Here is a 19,385-nt window from a genome sequence, read left to right as displayed (position 1 = left end):
AACTATTATATCAATTTATGACGTCTTTATGAGTGCAAGGCAACAACAGTATTCAGTAAGATGAAGCTAGTTATTGCAAATAATTGATATACAATATCGTATTCAGAGTGCAGGGCTAGATTTTCTTCCTGAGGGCCCCTGAGACTGTGCCTTACAGTTTCATTATTTCTACAAGCAAAAGGAAATTAATCTGTGAACTGAACGTATAATTTAATTACGTTTACTGACACAAAATTGATTAAACTGATTAACTGATTAATAACAATTGAGAAAAAATAACCGTTTTAGTGATTTTCTCAGCTTTTCATTATGAGAAAACTTATGCTACACATTTCAATATTTTACATATGGAACAGTTACTTAGTTATTAAAGACATCAGCTCAGTTTTGGCTCACAGTAAGTCAGTCCATCCAAGACTTCTATGATATTCTCCACATATTCTTATGCATACCGAGTTAGTATAAATCATTATTAGGAAGGCCAAATCTCTTTGGGTTAGCTTTAGCTAAATACTGACCTGGGGCGTTTCTGTCCTTTGATATCTCATATTGTTACGGCTGTGGCCATAAGAACACTGTGTGGGCTGTTTTGTTCTGTCTCTTTACTGTGCTTAAGACTCTTTGCAGGTCTCTCCCCTAATGAAGAGTAGTGAGCAGCTGATTGGACCGTGGAACACGTGACCGCGTTCAAAAAGCCGCTCTGACAGCTCCCGCCAGAGAGAGAGAGAGAAGCGAGCGAGCGAGCAGTTTGACAGCCGGTCCTGGGCTGGCCCTGGTTTCCAGCCTATACTTTTGCTGTGTGTTTGTGTGAGCGTGTTCTGTGAGAGCCGCTCCCCGTGTATTAACTTAGTGTTTGGGCACCCATAGCCTGAAGCGGAAGGGGTGAGCCGCCTTTTTCTTTGGAACCGCTTTCTCCTGTTTTTCGGGTTAGGGAGCGAGGGTTAGTATTTTCTTTTGTTTGTTTTGTTTCTTTCCTAGGGTTTAGTTAGTTTTCTCTGGTGGGACTTAGTTGGTTTTGTTTATTATTTTGGCCTGGGTTCACCCTGGAGCTATGCTTCATTACCTTCAATAAAATCACTTTTTTTTACTCACAACTGGTTTTGGATGTTTGGCTTGGGAATCAGGGTGGGTATTTGTCTCTCTCTCCTCCAACCTTATGCGCGTCTCTACACGCCTAGACTAGGGGCGTAACACATATGAACTTTGGAGCTGACCTGCGTAGCTTCTTTGGCACAGCTTCTTGATTCCACTGTACACAGACGGATCAGTGTCACAGCGCAGAGATCGGTTCAGTTTGCGCAAATTGTGTCCTTACGCAGTCCTAGCATTCTGTGTTGCGCGGAGCAGGAATGGAAGAGCCCAGCGGCATCCTGATTAAAGGGGGCAAAGTTGTGAACGAGGACTGCTCCGCGATCAGCGACGTCTACATCGAAAATGGGAAAATAGTTGAGGTTGGACTGAATCTTCAGATTCCAAAAAGAGTGCGAGTTATTGATGCCACCGATAAACTGGTGATCCCCGGCGGCATCGACACGCACACGCACATGGAACTGGCGTTCATGGGAACCAGAGCTGTGGACGACTTCCATATTGGAACCAAAGTAGTTTCATTTAAAATTAATCTGTCATTTTCATTTCACTTTGCTTGGCAAGATATGTTTGGCTATGTTTAGCAAACCAAAAAAGGTGGTAATAAGAGTAGTCACCTTCACCTATGATGAGAAGTGGAAGTGCGTGCGATGGATGCAAGTCTTTTTTTTTTTTAATCAAAAGCTGAATTTTGAATTTGAGAGTAAAATTAAATTTCTGAAAAGAAGAAGAATGTGGGATAAAATATAAATAAAACACTACAGTGAGAGAGAATCACCTCTGTGTTAAAACAGCATCAACATGCAGTTTTGCTCCACAAGTATTTGACAACAGCTTTCATTCAAGGAATTTAAGCAAAATATTGCCTAATTTATTTATTTGTGTGTTTTGTTTTTGTTTTGTTTTTTTTTTTTTTGGGGGCTTTAGACGCTCAAAAATAATTGGACAAACTAAAATAATTTTATATATTAAGCTGTTTTTAATACTTGGATGAAAATCCTTAAGTCAGTGACATCCTGAAGTCTAGAAGCTCAATCACCGGAATCACTGAATGCTGTTTCCTCTCTTGAGATGCTCTGCCAGGCCTTTACTGCAGTCACATTCAGTTGTTTGTGTGTCTCTCTCTACCTTCAGTTTTGTGTTTAATAACTGAAAAGTATGCTCTGTTGGGTTGATATCAGGTGACTGATTTAGCCACTGAAGAACATCCCCTTTCTTTACCTCGGGCAATGTGAACTGCAAATCCATTTTGCAACATTTGGTTGAATCTGATCAGAGATTATTGCCCTGAACACTTCAGAATTCATCCTGCTGCTTCTATCAGCAGTCACATCATCAATAAACACTTTAACTAGTTCCACCGGCAGCCATACATGCCTATGCAATAATATTGCCTCCACCATGTTTGGCAGATGGTGAGGTGTGCTTTGGATCATGAGCTGTTTCTCTCCTCCACAGTTTTCTCTTCCCATCATGTCTCCATTCCTCTCTTTATTGTATTCTTTGACACAGATACATCTACCTCCTTGAGACGTTGGTTAGATGTTGGGAAGTTGTTTTTCTTAACTCTGGGGGTAACTCTGTTGTCAGAGTTAGCTGTCTTCTCAATGCAATTTGATTCAGTTTCATTCATGTAGCTCCAAATCGCAACCACTGACACCTCAAGGCACTTTATTGTAAGATAAAGATCCCACAATATTAGAGAGAAAACCTCAAAAATCAGAGTACCCCCCTGTGGCTGTAGCTCAGGTGGCAGAGCGGATCAGCCACTAACCAGAAGGTCGGTGGTTCGATCCCAGGCTGCTCCAGTCTGCATGCCAAATATCCTTGGGCAAAATATTAACCCCATGTTGCTCTCCGATGCATCCATCGGAGTGTGAATGTTAGATACTTAGCACTTAAGCTTAGAAGTGCTTGTGTGAATGGGTGTGATTGGGTGAATGAATTAGCTGTATAAAAATAAAGCGCTCCGAGTGCTCGGACAGAGTAGAAAAGCGCTATATAAGAACCAGTCCATTTACCATGACCAAGCACTTGGTGGAAATTCACAAGGAAGCACAAGCACAAGGATGTTCTCATTAAAAATATCAGCAAAGTATTCAGCCCTACTTTATCAAAGTGTGTGCTTTCCACTGTTAGTCTGTCCACCATATATAATAATGATTAAGTAATGTAGTTGAAGAAAGTTTGCAAAGGCTTCTTGTTCCCGCAAAGAATTCATCTGCAGGATGAAATCAGATCAGAGGTCATTGTTACATGATGCTCACAACTGCTCAACTAGTCTGTAATGAATGCTGTAGGTTTTTGCAGAATAGTTGCATTTGTATCAGGTGTTATTTTGATGGGAGTGACAATAAGAAATCTGTCAAGCATCGTTTGTTCAGGCACCATTCACAAAGGTGATTGTTTTTAACATCTGGACTAGTATCCACACTCAAATCTCTTTTTTTAGTTTTGTGCAGAAAAGGCATTTTCTACTTCACAGGTTAATCATTTACTTACATCTCTGTGGTAATGTGTGCATTTCACCAGGCTGCTCTGGCAGGAGGGACCACAATGATCCTGGACTTTGTCATCCCCCAGAAGGGCAAGTCTCTTCTCGAGGCTCATGACCGCTGGCGTGAGATGGCTGATCCCAAAGTTTGCTGCGACTATTCGTTGCACGTTGCGGTCACATGGTGGAGTGACAAGGTGAATCAGAGTGAATCCTTTTGTTTTAGTATACTACTAGTATTTACTGTCTAGACACTAAAACTAATGACACCAGGTCAAGTAGGTTTGCCCAGTCCAAATATTGCAGCCCCCTTTTCCCCAGAGCTCCATACATGTCTCCATTATTATAATCATTTTTCTTTTTTAGGTCAAGAAAGAGATGGAGACTCTGGCCAGAGAGAAAGGAGTAAATTCCTTCAAGATGTTTATGGCCTATAAAGATGTGTTTATGCTGCAGGATTCTGAGCTATATGCTGCTTTTGCTCAGTGTAAGGAGGTCGGAGCCATAGCTCAGGTTCATGCTGAGAATGGAGATTTGATTGCAGAGGTTGGTGTGAACCACACAAAACAAATGAAAACATTTTGAAAAAGAAGTTGCTTGTATTAATGAGCTACAATTTTTGTTTTTTTCTTACAGCTACTTATTGCCTATACTGTACAGGGGGAAAAAAAGTTGCTAATAGCAAAGTAGTTCTGATACTTCACATTTCAAACTTAAGCAATATGGTTATTTTTTTTTTGAAAATGTCAAGAGTTTAACTTGATAAATGAAATAGCTTAAGCGTGGTGAGATACTAAAGCTGAAAAAACCTGTGTCATAACAACACAAGCCTATATGCTGTTTTGATTTTCTGTCAGTGAAGGTTTAGTAAGTGCAGCTCAGGTAATCGGTGTCAGAGTATAAACACACCAGAGCCCAGAAGGAATGCTAAGTTAATGTTTCACCCTGATGGCAGCTAAGCTTCACTTTGTGTCCAAAGAATAACAAACACTGTGGCTGTGAGGAACAGAGAGGAACTGTGGTACTGAATGAGGAAGACAGGAGCGGCAGAGGAGTATGTGAGAGTTGTGCAGGACATGTATGAGGAGAGGGAAAAGTGGTGAGAAGTGCAGTGACATAAGGGTTCAAGGTGGCGGTGGGATTACGTCAGGGATGGGCTCTGAGCCCCTTCTTGTTTGCAGTGGTGATGGACAGACTGACAGATGAGGTCAGCCAGGAGTCTATGTCTAGACTTTGATGTTTGCACACAACATTGTGATCTATAGTGAGCATACAGTAGGTATGTTCTGGAAAAGTAATAAAAGTTAGTACAAGCAACACACATTACATTAGTGTGAATGAGAGGGAGACAGGTGGAAAGGTGAACATCCAAGGAGTAGTGGTAGTGAAGGCAAGATGGATGGATGGTCAGCCATCCAAAGCAATGGACAGTGCACAAGAAGTAAGGAAGAGAGTACAGGCTGGATTAAGACGAATGTCAGTGATAATTTATGACAGGAAGACAGAAGCATGAGTGAAAGGGAAGGTTTACAAGATGGTAGTGAGACCTGCTATAATGTATTGTTTGAAGATAGTAACATTAACAAAAAGACAAGAGGTTGAGCTGCAGGTGTGCAGGGCTGAAGATTTTCATTGGCAGTGACCCAGAAGGACAAGATTAGAAATGAGTACATCAGGAGGAATGCTCAGGTTGAGCAGGTTGGAGACAAAGTTAGAGAGGCAGGTCTGAGATGGTTTGGACACGCGCTGAGGAGGGATAGTGGATATACTGAAACTTTGTGGAGCTACCAGGCAGGAGGGAAAGAGGACGACCTCAGAGGGGGTTTATGGATGTAGTAAAGGAAGCCATTCAGAGGAGTGGTTTGACAGAAGAGGATAGGGATATGTTGGGATTGAGGCAGATGGTCTGCTGTTACCCCTGAAAGAAGAAGATGAAGAAGGTTGGTTGAAAGCCCCGTGATACGCGATGTTGGAGCAATGCCAAGGAAAAAAGATGAAATCCCGTTCATTATCTGTCACCAGAAACATTCCCCACAGATATTTTGACAGGTTTCGTCAGGATAAGCATAGGTATAATTAATACCATATATTCAGTTAAGGTGTTTAAGTTCCAGAGGGATAGGAATAGTCATGGTGGCTCACTGAATTGACATGAATTGGAAATTAATGATGTCATTTCTATTATTATTAGATAGAACTGCAGCTACATTCAGACAGTCAAAATCCCCACTATGAGAAAGATCTGTTATTTCTTATGTGTATTTTCCAGCATTTTTTTCAAGTGTCATGGCAAAACACTACCACCAGGGGGCAGCAAATACTCAACAACAACTCATGTGGCTCTGTTGTTGCTCAGACCAACATGAATACTGTATTATTGCAGCTTGGAAGTGTGTTAAATGTCTTGCCAGCACTACAGTAAGGCACTCACATGTTGTCATTCATAGTAGCAAATTTTAATTTAATCGAATCAATTTAGATCATCAAGTATAAATCTGTGTTTGCCTGGTCAGTCCGTCTCTGCCTTGAAGTGACACTGTGCCGTGTTAACCTTCCATCTCCTTTAACCTTTAATCCTGACTTGTTGTCCCCGCTGTGAACTGACAGGGGGCTAAGAAGATGCTGTCCATGGGCATCACAGGACCAGAAGGCCATGAACTGTGTCGGCCAGAAGAGGTGGAGGCCGAAGCCACCCAGCGAGCTATCACCATCGCCCATGCTGTCAACTGCCCGCTCTATGTGGTTCATGTCATGAGTAAATCTGCCGCCAAGGTTGTGTCTAACGCACGCAGAGATGGTGAGTGTGGACTCCCACCTGCTGTTCAAAGAGGGTGAGGCTGAGAGATGATGAGCTTCAAAACTGGTTTCAGTATTCTTTTTTTTTATGTTTTAATATAATATTGAGTTATACAGTGTTTGCACATTTTGTTTTTGTTGCCATGGCAAAAAAAAAAAAAAAAGCCACTGAGAATTTTATCTCAGCATGAGGTTTCTGATTGCTCTCGAGCAAATAAAGTATACTCGGTTTTAGTAAACATCCGACACAGGTTTTTTCTTTCTTTCTTTCTGAACAGGGCGTGTAGTGTTTGGGGAGCCAATTGCAGCTGGGTTGGGCACTGATGGTACCCACTATTGGCACAAAGATTGGGCCCATGCTGCTGGCTTTGTCCTGGGTCCTCCACTTAGACCTGACCCTAGCACACCTGGGTACCTTATGGACCTGCTAGCTAAGTAGGTAGAACTGAAAGTCCAGCAATATTGCTTGCTGGTGGTTTTTATTCAGTGCAGTGTGTGTTTTGTCCTGTCTCCCTCCCCACACCCCCAACCAGTCGTGGCAGATGGCTGCCCCTCCCTGGGCCTGGTTCTGCTGGAGGTTTATTCCTGTTAAAAGGGAGTTTTTCCTTCCCACCTTCACCAAGTGGTTTCTCATAGGGTATAGTCTGATTGTTGGAATTTTTTCTCTATTGTTGTAGGGTCTTTACTTATATAAAGCGCCTTGAAGCGACTGTTGTTGGGATTTGGTGCTATATAAATGAAACTGATTTGAATTGAAATTCAGTTCGGTTTGCATTTTGGCTACAGCTACAGATTTTTTAGGCTATGAGAGTACAGAAGTTCAGAATCCCACTTGATCCCACTCAGAATCAGCTAATACAGATTTATCCAAATCAAACAAAATTTATCTGAATCAATTGTACTACGTTTGTGCTGCTACAAGTTTTTGTTTGTGCTGCTATCATTTTAAAAATATTAATAAAGGAACATTTATGAAGAAATTTAAAAGCATGCCACTTGGTGCGTATCAATTGGACCCGAATCAGAGGTTCTGTTGACGAGTTAGGTCCAGCAGGCCTCAGGTTGGAGCATCAAGCCCTAAACAGCTTAAAAAAATACATAGTTTGTATCTGTCATTGTTCTATGTGATTAAAAATATCCAAAAAATTGTTTGATCAAATTGGTCATCCAAGGTCAACCAAATTGACCCTGGAGAAACTTTTATTAATATCTTTAAAATGATAGTGGCACAAAGAACAATTATTGCAGCCCAAACATTGAATACCACGTCTGTTGGATTTAAAGAAGGTGGGATTTTAGCATTTTACGATCATGTTCACATATGACATCTTCGCATGACACAACTTTCACTTGCAATTTTGGATGGTATGACAAACTGTGTTGAAAGTGTTTCTGAGGCTGTGCAGTTATTCCTATGACCGAATCGTCCATGTTTATAATGCGGTGCCGTCTGAAGGACTGCGGATCAGGGGCATCTAATATTAATTTTGAGCCTTATCGATTGTGCACTGAGGTTTCTCCAGATTCTCAGAATCTTTTGATTATATTTTATTCTGTAGATGATGAAATATTGAAAGCTTTAGCCATTTTACGTTGAGGAAAATTATTCTCAAATTGTTCCACAATTTGTACAGTTTTTTTTTCACATTGGTGAACCTCTGCCCATCTTTACTAATGAGAAACTCTGCCTCTCTAAGATGCTCTTTCTATACCCAGTCTCATTACTGACTTCTGTCAATTAACTTAATTAGTTGCAAAATACGTAAGTTTCAAATTAGCTCAAAATGAACTTATATTTTCCATGAAATAGTTAAAATGTCTCAGTTTAAAAATTTGATGAGCTTTCTATATTCTATTGTGAATAAAATGAAGGTTTATAAGATTTGCTAATTTTACATGCTGTCGCAACTTTTTGGGAAATGAGGATTTAGAATTGACCAAAGTGACCCTCAAGGTTACTGAAATATTTTTTTAGGTTATTTCATCATCAGTTTGGACATAATCATTTTCCTTCTGTTTATTGTGCCAGTGATGATTTAAGCGTGACAGGGACGGACAACTGCACCTTCTCTGTGTGCCAGAAAGCCCTGGGCAAGGACGACTTCACCAAGATCCCTAACGGTGTGAACGGTGTCGAGGACAGAATGTCTGTCATCTGGGAAAAAGGAGTGGTTAGTACTAAGGATATACTCACTTTTTTAGTCTTTTTTTAAAGCACCGGTTTCTTGACAACAAGTTTTAAAGATGCCACGTGGTTAATGTTCACATAAGAAAAAGTAACAAATACACATTTTTGACTCTGTACCGGCCGATTTGCATTCATGACGTTGTGCAATGATGTTTAATGCTGGGTCACTGTTTTTACTATCAAATATTAATAATTCTACTTTTCTCACAATTATTTGGATGATATGCATATTTCTTTTTTCCTGCAACACAAACAGAAGAGGCAATAAACTCTCAGAGCTGCAGATGGCTGCACGATTGCAAGCACTGCATTTTCTGGCCATTGTTGTGGGGAGGGTGTATCAGCTCAGCTGCCCCAAGGCCACTGGAAAGATTTACTTTGCGCAACAGTGCTTACAAATCACACATTAGATGATATTTTGGCAGAAATGAGTTGCTTGCAGCACGGTTAAGCACTGACCTTTTGTCTGCTAATTCTGTGCATTGTTGTCAACCAGTGTGGCCCCCTAACTCAAACTGGGTGCTTTGTGCATTTTTTCCTCCCCTCAGCATAGTGGCAAAATGGACGAGAATCGATTTGTGGCTGTCACCAGCAGCAACGCAGCAAAAATCTTCAACTTCTACCCGCAGAAAGGCCGAATTGCCAAGAACTCGGATGCTGATGTGGTTATATGGGACCCAAGGATGACCAGGTGAGAACTCCAGCTCGGGTCATTCAGCAGTGTGGGAGAAATCTTTAGAAATCGAGCAGTGAAAGAAAGCCCTCAGCTAGTGTGCGTAGAGTTTTAAATGTACTGTTAGGTGTAGGCTGTGTGCAGACAGGAATCGTGGACCCAAAAGTGCAGACACTCGGAGGCACAAAGTAAACTAAAAAAACAAAAAACAGCTTTAATGCTGAACTAAAAAGGTACCAGAACTAAGACTTCAAACATAAACTCAGGTAAGCAGACAAAACACACAGCATAATAAACGGTAGATCGCGACAATGACAAACTGAAACACAGGGCTTAAATACATAGAGGGAGCAATCAGGGAATGGGCAACAGGAGGGAAACACAGCTGGGGCAAATCAGGCCTAACAAAACAGGGGAAGCAAAACCAGACACATTAACATAAGACAGAGACCTTCAAAGTAAAACAGGAAACATAACACAGACTGAACAACAGACAGACTCACAGACAGGCACTACAGAGGGAACAGAGACGTGGGACCAGGGCAGACACAGACACTGACTGGACACGGGGATATAGCCGACAGGGGAGACAGCAACTAAGGATAACACAGAGACATAAACCAAAAGACAGAACTCTAACAAAGAAACCAAAGACTAGAAATGATAAATAATACAATAAACTCAAATCCCTGGGTCAACGACCCAGGCATCCTAACATGTACGTGATGAATGCAAATCCTGATGTTAAAAATGGTAACATCGCCACTGTCTCCATCAGAGCTTCATCACACGGTGATGCTGAACCATTTGGCACACTTGAGAGCATGTCTTAAGGTTGTCAGGCACTTCACTAACTACGATAAGGTTTTTAAGTTTAGCTGTTAAGCATGTAGGCCATAGATACAGGCACCTAAAAAGAGAAGAGCTATATCTTTCAACCTGTGCCACGTCAACGCTAACGCACTCACTAACCCTCCACATAAGCTGATTACGTCTATGCTCCATCCAAAAGTCGGTGTATGTCATCACTTATCTATAGCTGCAAATTAAAGCATAACACAATTTACATATGAATGAAATTCTTCACTCTATTAAAAAAAATCTTGAAATGGTTCCTTTTTTGCTATGTTTGGTAATTTTATATTTTTAGGAAAAGATTTTAACACACTTACATAAGCTCCATCTACAAGGCATAAGTGAGACGATGCTGATGGGTCATGGTGAGAATTTTGAAACTGACGAATATTTCATGTGGGAGCTAAACCAATTTCCTTCGTGCAGAATACACGGCGTTACGGCTGTTTTCAGGAATGTGCTCAGAATATCGCAGAACTGGTCATGTGATTGTTTTGTATTATTTGAACCGGTTAGAAATATGGAGCAAAGGACGGTGAGCTGTTGTGTAAGGCACATGAACAAATGAAGACAGTTTGCATTCCAGCATCATGTGTGCTGTAGCACAGTCTTATATAACCTGGAAATAGCAATGCACCGTTCTGCTTGCTGAAGGATCTGGGCTGCGTCCCTCAGGGAGCTAACCAACTGTGGATGTGAGTTGATGAAGAGCATATTAAACCCCGATGTAATTTTCTGTAAATGAATTTACTGATAATAATACAAAAAAAAAAGGATTATGTCAGGCACCAATAAACTCCACAGTTGTTACTATGAAGTGCTTTCCAGTATGTCTTTCCTCTCAGACCTGTCACTCCTGGACATCACCTGTTTACTGTGCTGTCCATTTAAGTAGTGTCTTTACCATATGTGCATGTCTGTGGAAGTCATAATGCCTTTCAAGCATGAGAGTGCATTGTATTTGATTGCTGCACAGTGAATTCATCTGTGAAACTGTGTAATTAATTTGCCGTCAGCACAAGTGTCACTTCATAACATCCGGGACCAGGGGCCACAAACAGTTGCATAACCCCCCCCCAAAAAAACAAATCCCTAGGAAGCTCACTCAGTTGACTTGTTTCTCATAATTGGGTGAGCTGAATAATGAGGACACATCTTGTTTTTGTCAGTGCACACTAGGCCTGGTGTCTGGCTTCACAAATCCACAGGAAACATGTTTGTGAATGGAGAGTAAAAGGGGTCAATGAAAAAAAAAAGACATCCGGTGCATTTCATGGAAGCAGCTGAGTCACACTTACTTTGCTCCCTGCTGACTTAGTCTTTCACTCAGATATGATTTATTTGTTCGACATCATCAGTTTGTACTGTGCAGAGCGCTTCATACTTTTATTATGAAGAGATTTTCTACAGTTTACAGAAAGGCTCAGTCAAGTCCTAATCAACTTACTTCACGTAGTTGTGCAAATATACAGGTTCTAACTTGTATATTGGTCCAGTCAATTCCTACTTTAAAAGTGACTTTGGTTTCAGTTTTTGATTGAATGGGGTCAAGTTAGTAATTATATGGAATCTGTTTGTGATAATACAGCCAAAAATTCACATTAACTCCCATTAATTTGATGCCATTTACATCAGAAATTCAGAAGTTTGTCAACATGCCTAAACACATTGGGTGACTCTCATGTGTTTGGCTGATCAAATCGACCTGTTCAGCTGCAGGTTGAACATTTCAATCCAGAAACTAAAACCTAACAAACGAAGAAATTCTATAATTTCTTTATAAATCAAACCAGGCAATATTTTCTGTTGGTTAGCCCGTGTGAACTGTAGCCCCAGTTTCCTGTCCTTAGCTGACAGGCGCGGCACCCATTATGGTCTTCTGCTGCTGTAGGCCATCTGTTTCAAAGTTCAACATGTTTTGTGATCGAAGATACTCTTCTGCACAGCTTGGTTGTAATGAGTTGTTGTTTGACTTCCTTTTAGGTCAGACAAAGCAGTCTGGCCCTTCTCCTCTGACATCCAGTATGATCAAGGCATTTTCACCCAGAGAACGGCTGCTCACTGCATTTCTTCTCTTTTTCAGACCACGCTCTGTGATCCATAGAGATGGCTGTAAATGAGTCGCTGACATGTAATTGGCTCATTCGAAATTTGCATCAGCAAGGAGTTGAGTGTGATATATATATATATATATATATATATATATATTTATATATATATTTAACATCAGCATTGTCATTATACACTATTTAAATGACTTTAATAATTTCTGCTACTAAACTCCATCACAGCTATGCTAAATTTGTTTTGCTGAGAACTGAAAAATGTTGCCCCTCTTGTGTTTCTTTATTCATATTTACCACCAGGCTCCAGCTTGCACAGTTTTTTTTAATATCTGGATACTGGCTATGCTGCAATATTATGTGGCGGTGCTCATGCAGCAGCCTTTGGATAGATGCCACAATAATGTAATAGGCAGCAGTGAAAATGTTGAGGTGCCTTTTTATTGTCTGAAAGAAGCTTAGTGTATGTGCTTAGTAAGCCTTTAAGAGCCTCACATGAGCAAAAGTTTTGAATAATACATTATATTACTGCTGCACAGTGAACAAACTGCAAGTACATCTTGGCCTGATTCAATCAGTTTCAGATGAGGATGGACTGCATTAAATTTTCACAATAGGTTTATCCTTTTCTTTGGTATTTGGAAAGCATCCGGCAATTATCTTGCTTCTAATGCAGGCTACATGTGACCAATGAGTTTAGCTCATAAAAAGCCTCCACTGACTGTTTTTAAAGCCGCCAATGTATCTTTATGTAGGAAAATATCAGCCAAAACTCATCACCAGGCTGTGGACTACAACATCTTTGAGGGTATGGAGTGTCATGGGGTACCTGTCATCACCATCTCCAGAGGCAAAGTGGTGTATGAGGATGGGCAGCTGAAGGTGTCACCAGGACATGGCCAGTTCATCCACAGAAAACCATTTTCTGAGTTTGTTTACAAAAGAATCAAGCAGCGGGAGCAGGTTAGTAAAGCCTTAGTGTCAGAAGTGTCACTGAAGTCCTGCTGTTAACCTTCTAGCAAACTTAAAGCCTTTACACACTGAGTAAGTAGTGAAAACACAACACATAATTCCACATTTTTTGGATGTGAACTTAATGGGTAATGTATACACATACATATACAAAAGTGTTGTGATTTTGCGAAAAATTTGCCCTTAAAAAATGCACTCAAAAAAATCAAGTTGACATCAAGCGATGATTACCTGGTCCTGAAATGGCGATACTGGGTTCATCCAGTTCTCATGAGAGGGCAGCATCAGGGAGAATTTTTAAATTACCCAGAATATTGTAAATAATTATATCTCAATAAGATGAACTGTACAGGAAACTACAGACTGAGGACACCGAGGTGTGATTTTGACTCAGTCTACTTCTGATATTTGCTAAAACTGATATTTTCCTGTGCCTGTTCCAAGTGCAGAACATGAATTGCACAGAGGACATGAAAAGACTGCTTAGCTGTAAAACAGTTTCCGTGGTTAATTCACAAGTATGAACTTGAAGCAACCAGACTGGGAGTAGGTGCCACGCACAGGATGACCTAACGTTTCTGTCTGCTTTGTATTTGGCCTGCAGGTGAGGAAACCTACAGCTGTGACCAGAAAGCCCTATGAAGGCAAAGTCATTTCTGTCTGAACATATACCTGAGAACATAAAGGGCACCTTAAATCTCCAACAGTGCAACCCAGAAGCTACCCAATGCACAAACAACGGGTGTTTTCTTAAAGACAACCTTCTTTGGAGTAGCTTTTTGCATTTCAAGCCTATGAGGGTTATAACATGTTGAATTTCTGCCTGAGTCAATGCTCTGCTGGAAGAGGAAACTGAGTCACATACAGCTGTATCTGCAGTCAGCTCTGTTGAGTACACAGATCACAAAAACCAACTCTGCTGCTGCAAACTATACATTTTTTTTCTAACACCATTATGTAATAATGCAACTCACCATAAGAAATGCATATCAGGCTTATGCATGAGTTCCTGGTTAGTAAATGAAAAGTCTCTGATTAGAAAAAAAAGACAATTTCACTGTATATTGTGTTCTGTGCTCTAAAACAATAGTAAATCAACATTTATAGTTGTGTGTAATTATGAGTTTACTTCTTCACAGCATGTTTTTGCATTTTTTACCCCCATCTTCTAAAATGCCAGTTGCCATTGGTAACAGAACTGTCTCTCACCCAAAAGCATCCTCTCCCTTTGATGAAATACTCATTAAAATACACTGACATGCATGCAGTAATAAGATTTATTCCGCTGACCCAGACTGACTCTGTGTTTGCATATTCAGCAGGCTCACACATCATTATACACTCCATCTATGCCCATGTATGGACTGCATTCATTCCTTCTCGCGGTAAAAAAGGTCTGCGGCTGCCATCGAGCATCATGTGGCAGCTTCCCATTGGGGCGGGCATGCTGGCGTGGTATTATGCCACAGGGCCAGTTGAGACATAGTGTGAGCTTATCAGGTTGCCACACGGGTCAGTGGTAGTGTGTGAGTCACAGAATGCCTACTCATCCTCAAGCAAGAATGCTTCTTCCCTCTTTTCTTAAACGGTGCAAAGGATGGTTGGGGGATGGCGGGGTATTGTACAGTGAATGGTGAGCCTATTTAAAATGGTGACCTGACTCAATTTGAATGCAAATTAACACAAAATTTTAATTATAACTTGGGTTTTCAAGCTTTAAACACAGAGGAAGTGGTTTATGCTAAATATTTACACTTTAACTAGTGTAATCCAAAGTATTTTTTAAGTGATCACAGTATTTCACAGTATAATTAGGTTTTGCCAAACATGGTGATATCAATCGGTCTTGCAACTGTAACAGCAATGAAAATGTTTAACCCGCAGTTGAAGAGGTATACTTAACTAACCAAAGTATGGGAGTAACTCAAAGTATCTATTATTGTAGTATTCTGAACTTCAAGCTGAGGATCAGAATGGTGAAGAAAGACCCTTCAAATGACTTACTCAAATAACCACTTGTTACAACCAAATTGGTTACTATTGGTTAATACTGGATAACAGTGTACCCCCATTCTTATGGCTGGTTCCAGCCTGATATGTGCCATGTCACAAGGCTGAAACCATCTCAACCTGGTGTCTTGAACATGACATGGCCTGCATAGTCACCAGTTCTCAGGCTAAAAGGGCACCGAAGCTTTGCATCACTGAAGTGCATTTGACAAATCTTAAGCAACGGCATTGTCCTGTCATGTTAGACCTATGGACCAAAATCTCTGTGGATTGTTTCCAGCACTTTGTTGAGTCTGTGCCATGAGTAATTAAGGCATTTCTAAAGGTAAAAGGGCATCTACCTTTGCAAGGTATACCTAATGTAGTGGCCACTAAAGATATGTTCTCATTTTGCCATATATTTAGTAAATATATTAATCATGACTTTCCTCAATCCTACAAGGTTGAACCAGTGGTGACGCCTCTCCAACTTCAGCTGAGTGATGTGATTTGAGCATACTACTAAGTAGCATGTGTGTACCACTAAGTATTTAAGTGCGTTGAATGATAGTACATATACCGAGTATGTAGTGTATAGTATAGGATTTCTACTACTTAAAATATCTGTCATAAGCTGTTAAATAAAGGAAGTTTTTTTGTGTGCAAAATATTAATGCATGATGAACAAACACAGCCTTCTCAAAACTGTGTAAATACCAATAAGACAGTAATAAACTAATAGTATTTACCTGGGCTACGCTAAACTGAGGAATACACATTAATAGCAGTTTTGACCTTTCCCTATTCATACATCACTGCATTTCTCACCGGTCACAGTCTCCATTATAAAGTCAGTAGGCTGTGACCTGTCCCTATGCTGAGTGAAGAAACAGCACCTGCATGATGTTAATGAACAGTGACAGTGCATAAGTGGGAAGAGGACAGTGCTGCTCACTGCACATGCAAAGGACATCTGTCTTAGATTATGTAAGCAAATATCGCTGTTCTACATTCTGCACAGAGGTAAAATGCAGAAGCCTGTGAGGTTAAAACTGCGGTTTCTTTATTTGATATTTTATGTAACAAACATAATTAGGTGTTTATTCATAGCAGGAATGACTGCAACCATCACAAATGATAGTGGCAACATGATCATAGTTTGGGGTTTGATTCATAATAAAATTCTTCCTCTGTCATGTTATATAATGAACATGATGTAATAGGTAATGTAATGTAATGTAATGCATTTCCTATTGCTGAGAGCTCATTGCAGCTATGTTGAATCAAGGTAATACCTCTCAGCTTATGGTCTTTAATTGCTCCTCGGTTACCACAATCATCAATTAGTAGACTGAGCTGTCATGTGATGCCATAAATCGTAGTATACCGCTCTAGTTTTCTGAATAATAATGACACAGTAGGTGGTGGATTATAGGTGAGAACTGGAGCACAAAGTCAGAGTACATATTTATTCTGATAAACGTTAAATAGTATATAAAACAACTGCAGAGAAATGGTTCACATAAGCACAGTTGTACCTACAGTCATACCAGTACTGAGGTCAGCCTGCTGAATACCCAGAGTGACGATGCTTACATGCTAATGTTCAGCAGGTATAATGTGCATTATGTACAGTCTTTGTTAAGTGTGCTGGAAACAAAAGACTAATTAGCACTAACCCAAACTACTGCATATAATCCACATTAGGTATTAAACCATCAAGAGAATTAATACCTTATGTGGCCAACATCTGTACCCATGTCATTTCACTTACAATCATAAGATGGTGCTAGAGAAAAAGTCAGATGTTGTTGTACTGGCCTATTCAGAAGTTTTGGAGGTATTTCAGCTTTAGCAGTAAACTAGCAAGTTGCATGATGAACTTTCTATTCCTTAAATATCCTTTTCTATCTTCCGGTACTGAAAATGACTCACAGTCATAATGTTAATAATGTGTGTCTCCTAAAGTACCCAGAAGTTGGGCAAGGTTAAGCCCCTCCAAAATATGGCTCATGGCCCAAAACGTATATACACACTTACGAGGTACTCAGTGGATAATTATTGTTTATTTTTCTGCTAAACCAACAAAATTTTCATAACTAAGTATAGTATATACTAGTAGTATACTTACCTCAAAAAACCTGACCTGTAACTCCTTTATTCTCATATATATTTAAGTATTGGTAACTAAGAACAATTATGATGTATTTTGAAATAATATACATTGAAAGTTTTCTATATGAGATCGCTGCAAAAAGTGCAGCCTTACCTAATGTCCACCCTACTAGCACTGATTTTATATTAAGACTTAAAAATCTAGGTGGTGTTGGTATGGCGAGTAGCCATCAATAATATTAATAAATCACACAGCAAAACTACATTCATGTAGTTGTAAAAAGCATGACAATATATTAAGTAATCAAAGTATTCAGAGTAACTTTGATTACTTAATAATAAAAGTTACTCAGTAACCAACACTGAGGATGGTTAAAACATCACTCTTAGATGAGCCCTGGCTAGATGTAGAACAGGCACTATGCAATAATATAGCAATAATATAGAGATTTTGGACCTACCATTCATCAGCTCAAACACCAAACTACATGTATGTTTTAAAAGAATCAACATCAGCTCTTCTCTGACAGCACGATGGGAGTTTCTAAAAACAACTGAGTCTTCATTAATCCCATGCAAACGTACACCTATCTGGAACAACCCTGACATACTACAGAAAAATAATATGATTAACCTCCCAGATTGGAGTCATAAAGGAATTAAATCCTTGGAACATATATTAGAAGGAGGACTTTATTCCGTTTGACAGACTAGTTGTACAGTATGGGAGAAAAGATTTTTAGAATATCAACAAATTTATTTTATAATAAAAAAAATTTAAGCCTAATCAAGTTGAATTACAAACACCATCACGTGTGGTACAATTTCTTAATCTTAAAACCCCACATTACTATCTAAAATATACTGGACACTCTCCAAAATAGATGAATCAATATCCTTTTGCAAAATGGGAAGCAGATTTATCAGTCAGCTTAGATCAAAACATCTGTTCCAGTCTACAATTAATACAATATAAAATACTACATAGAGTGCACTATACAGGTCAACGGATATTCAAGATGGGCTTTACGTCTTTTAACAACTGCTCACACTGTCAAGGCAACAAACCTGACAGTTACATCCACGCTGTTTCGTTCTGTCCACCAGTTCAGAGGTTTTGGTGCTGGATATGTGAAGACTTATCAAAGTATCTGAAATGTAACATTCCAGCCTTCCCTCTAGTCTGCTTGTTGGGCATCTTGGATGATGTCACTACATAGATGAATACAGACCCACATGGTTCTCACCAACCTATGCATTGCCAAGATAACAGTCTTCATGAACTGGAAAAATAAAAATAATCCTAATTCTAACCATTATAGAGTCCGTCTGAACGATCATATTAGTCCTCCCGCCTTCATTATTGCGCTTGATGTGGGGGTAGGTACAGGCTTGGGGTGCCTGGGGATTCTTGGGGGGCTCAACCTGGGGGCTGTGGTACTGAACTGAATGGGGATCTGTGGCTCTTGGGTGGTGTTTTCCTGGTGGTTGCCTGCAGCAGGGCTGGAGGAGGGTCTGTGCTGGCGTTCCCGACCTGGTAGTCTAGCTGAACTCTGGGTGGGTCCAGAGTGGATTTGGGGTTCTGGGTGTGTTCTGCCTCTGGGCCTTTGGGGCTCGGGTCCTGGTTGGTGTGTCACCGAGGTTGTGGGTGGGTGCATGCACGGAGGCCCAACCCTGGTGCGGGGGGCCTCTGGTGCATCGATGAAATTGGGGGCCTCTTCGGCTGGTGGGAAGGTTGTTCTCATTTTGCTTGTTTTCTTCTTTTAGCAGATTTGTAGTGTCTTTTCTCACTGTCCCTCTTCCCCTCTGCTAATCATTCCCTCTCCTTTTCTTGAACTTCTCCTGTCTGCGTCTTTCCCTTTCTTATCCCCCGGTCATGACTGTTCTGACTGTAATAACTTAAAACTTTAAATAAATAAATAAATAAAGATCAGTCAAGTGGACCAGTATGGTAAAGCCGTAATGATCCACTTGGGAAAACAAGTCTGTTGAGCATTTTTCTTGGCCTTCAGACAATAATTCTGAGTGCTACAGTGCCAGACAAGACAGGGAAAAAAAACAAAAAAAAGAATAACAAAGGTCTACATTTTTATGCAGAGAATGGGCTGAAGTAGAATGGTCTCCCTCTCCAGATTAGCAGCTTAATGAAAA

General features: G+C 40.2%; 1 protein-coding gene across 3 annotated transcripts; it reads left to right on the top strand.

Annotated features, from left to right (window-relative positions):
• The first annotated feature begins 565 nt into the window (after positions 1-565).
• Positions 566-14,393, top strand: dpys (dihydropyrimidinase). Of its 3 annotated transcripts, none has more exons than XM_039619841.1 (9): positions 566-882; positions 3,622-3,780; positions 3,950-4,129; positions 6,191-6,380; positions 6,658-6,814; positions 8,409-8,550; positions 9,116-9,258; positions 12,914-13,121; positions 13,735-14,393. In XM_039619841.1, the coding sequence occupies exons 2-9, from the start codon at positions 3,646-3,648 to the stop codon at positions 13,792-13,794; spliced, it is 1,215 nt and encodes a 404-aa protein (XP_039475775.1). In that variant the 5' UTR covers positions 566-882; positions 3,622-3,645; the 3' UTR covers positions 13,795-14,393. The 3 variants fall into 3 exon arrangements, with proteins under 3 accessions (XP_039475775.1, XP_039475776.1, XP_031596092.1); XM_039619842.1 differs by having other exon boundaries at positions 566-940; XM_031740232.2 differs by lacking the exon at positions 566-882 and adding an exon at positions 1,238-1,601.
• The last annotated feature ends 4,992 nt before the right edge of the window (positions 14,394-19,385 follow it).

Source organism: Oreochromis aureus, linkage group 11, assembly GCF_013358895.1.
Source record: "Oreochromis aureus strain Israel breed Guangdong linkage group 11, ZZ_aureus, whole genome shotgun sequence".
In the NCBI taxonomy this organism is placed as follows: domain Eukaryota; kingdom Metazoa; phylum Chordata; class Actinopteri; order Cichliformes; family Cichlidae; genus Oreochromis; species Oreochromis aureus.
The sequence above is the reverse complement of the archived record's forward strand: the minus strand, read 5'-3'. Positions and strand labels throughout refer to the sequence as shown.

Bases quoted from the DNA above. Each gene is read 5' to 3' on its own strand.
- dpys (XM_031740232.2), top strand. From the start codon at position 1,350: ATGGAAGAGCCCAGCGGCATCCTGATTAAAGGGGGCAAAGTTGTGAAC. The intron at 1,602-3,621 runs GTAGTTTCATTT...GCATTTCACCAG, and splicing joins ACTTCCATATTGGAACCAAA to GCTGCTCTGGCAGGAGGGAC. The intron at 3,781-3,949 runs GTGAATCAGAGT...TTTCTTTTTTAG, and splicing joins TCACATGGTGGAGTGACAAG to GTCAAGAAAGAGATGGAGAC.